The 815-nt window shown below is 57.9% G+C and overlaps 1 protein-coding gene across 1 annotated transcript in view; it reads right to left on the bottom strand.

The window, feature by feature from the left end:
- OSGEP (O-sialoglycoprotein endopeptidase) overlaps positions 1-815 on the bottom strand; it is a gene marked incomplete at its 3' end in the record, with an annotated part of 12025 nt that overhangs the window by 10954 nt on the left and 256 nt on the right. Inside the window, 1 exon segment of the mRNA XM_031065585.1 lies at positions 659-815. This exon segment is cut by the window's right edge and continues 14 nt beyond it. Coding sequence (XP_030921445.1) covers positions 659-815 — 157 coding nt within the window.

Below are 815 nucleotides of genomic sequence, written 5' to 3'. Positions count from 1 at the left end.
GTGAGTGGGAGCGGCCAAAATAACCCAAAAAACCCCAAAATCCCCCCAAAACCCACCCCCCGGAGTGCATGGGATCGTCCAAACCCTCCCCCAGGAATGAATGGGATCGTCCAGAACCCCCCCCATCCCCCGTGGTGAGTGGGAGGGTCCAAATCCCCCCGGGGGTGAAAGGGATCGCCCAACCCCCCCTTCCCGCGGGGTGCGTGGAAGCGTCCAAACATCCCAAAAATTCCCAAAATTCCCCCAAACCCCCCCTGGGTGAGTGGGACGGTCCAAAACAACCCAAAAGCCCCCAAAAATCCCCCCCCGGGGTGAGTGGGAGGGTCCAAAACACCCCAAAAACCCCAAAAATCTCCCCCAAAATCCTACAGGAACCCCCCGAGAGCCCCAAATCCCCTCAGGACCCCCCAAAAACCCCAATGGGAACCCCAGAACACTCCCCAAAATTCCCACAAATCCCAATAAAAACCCCAAAAACCAAATTTATGGGGTCTGTAGGAGACCTACGGGGGATCTAGAGGAGATCTATAGGGGATTTATGGGGTCCATGGGGGATTTACGTGGTTTATGTGTGATTTATGAGGGACCTATGGGGGATTTATGGGATCTATAAAGATTTATGGGGGATTTATGGGATCTGTGGGATCTGTAGGGTCTAACAGCGATTTACGGGGTCTCTGTGTGTTCCCGGTCCCGTTCCCGGTGCCGTTCCGGGCCCGGTACCTTTGGTGAAGGCCACCCCGTCCAGGTCGCGGGGCTGCAGCCCCGCCTCGCTGAGCGCGGCCCGCACCAGCCCCAGCACCACGGCGCGGTGG

This window comes from Geospiza fortis, unplaced genomic scaffold, assembly GCF_000277835.1.
Source record: "Geospiza fortis unplaced genomic scaffold, GeoFor_1.0 scaffold1302, whole genome shotgun sequence".
NCBI lineage: Eukaryota > Metazoa > Chordata > Aves > Passeriformes > Thraupidae > Geospiza > Geospiza fortis.
The sequence above is the reverse complement of the archived record's forward strand: the minus strand, read 5'-3'. Positions and strand labels throughout refer to the sequence as shown.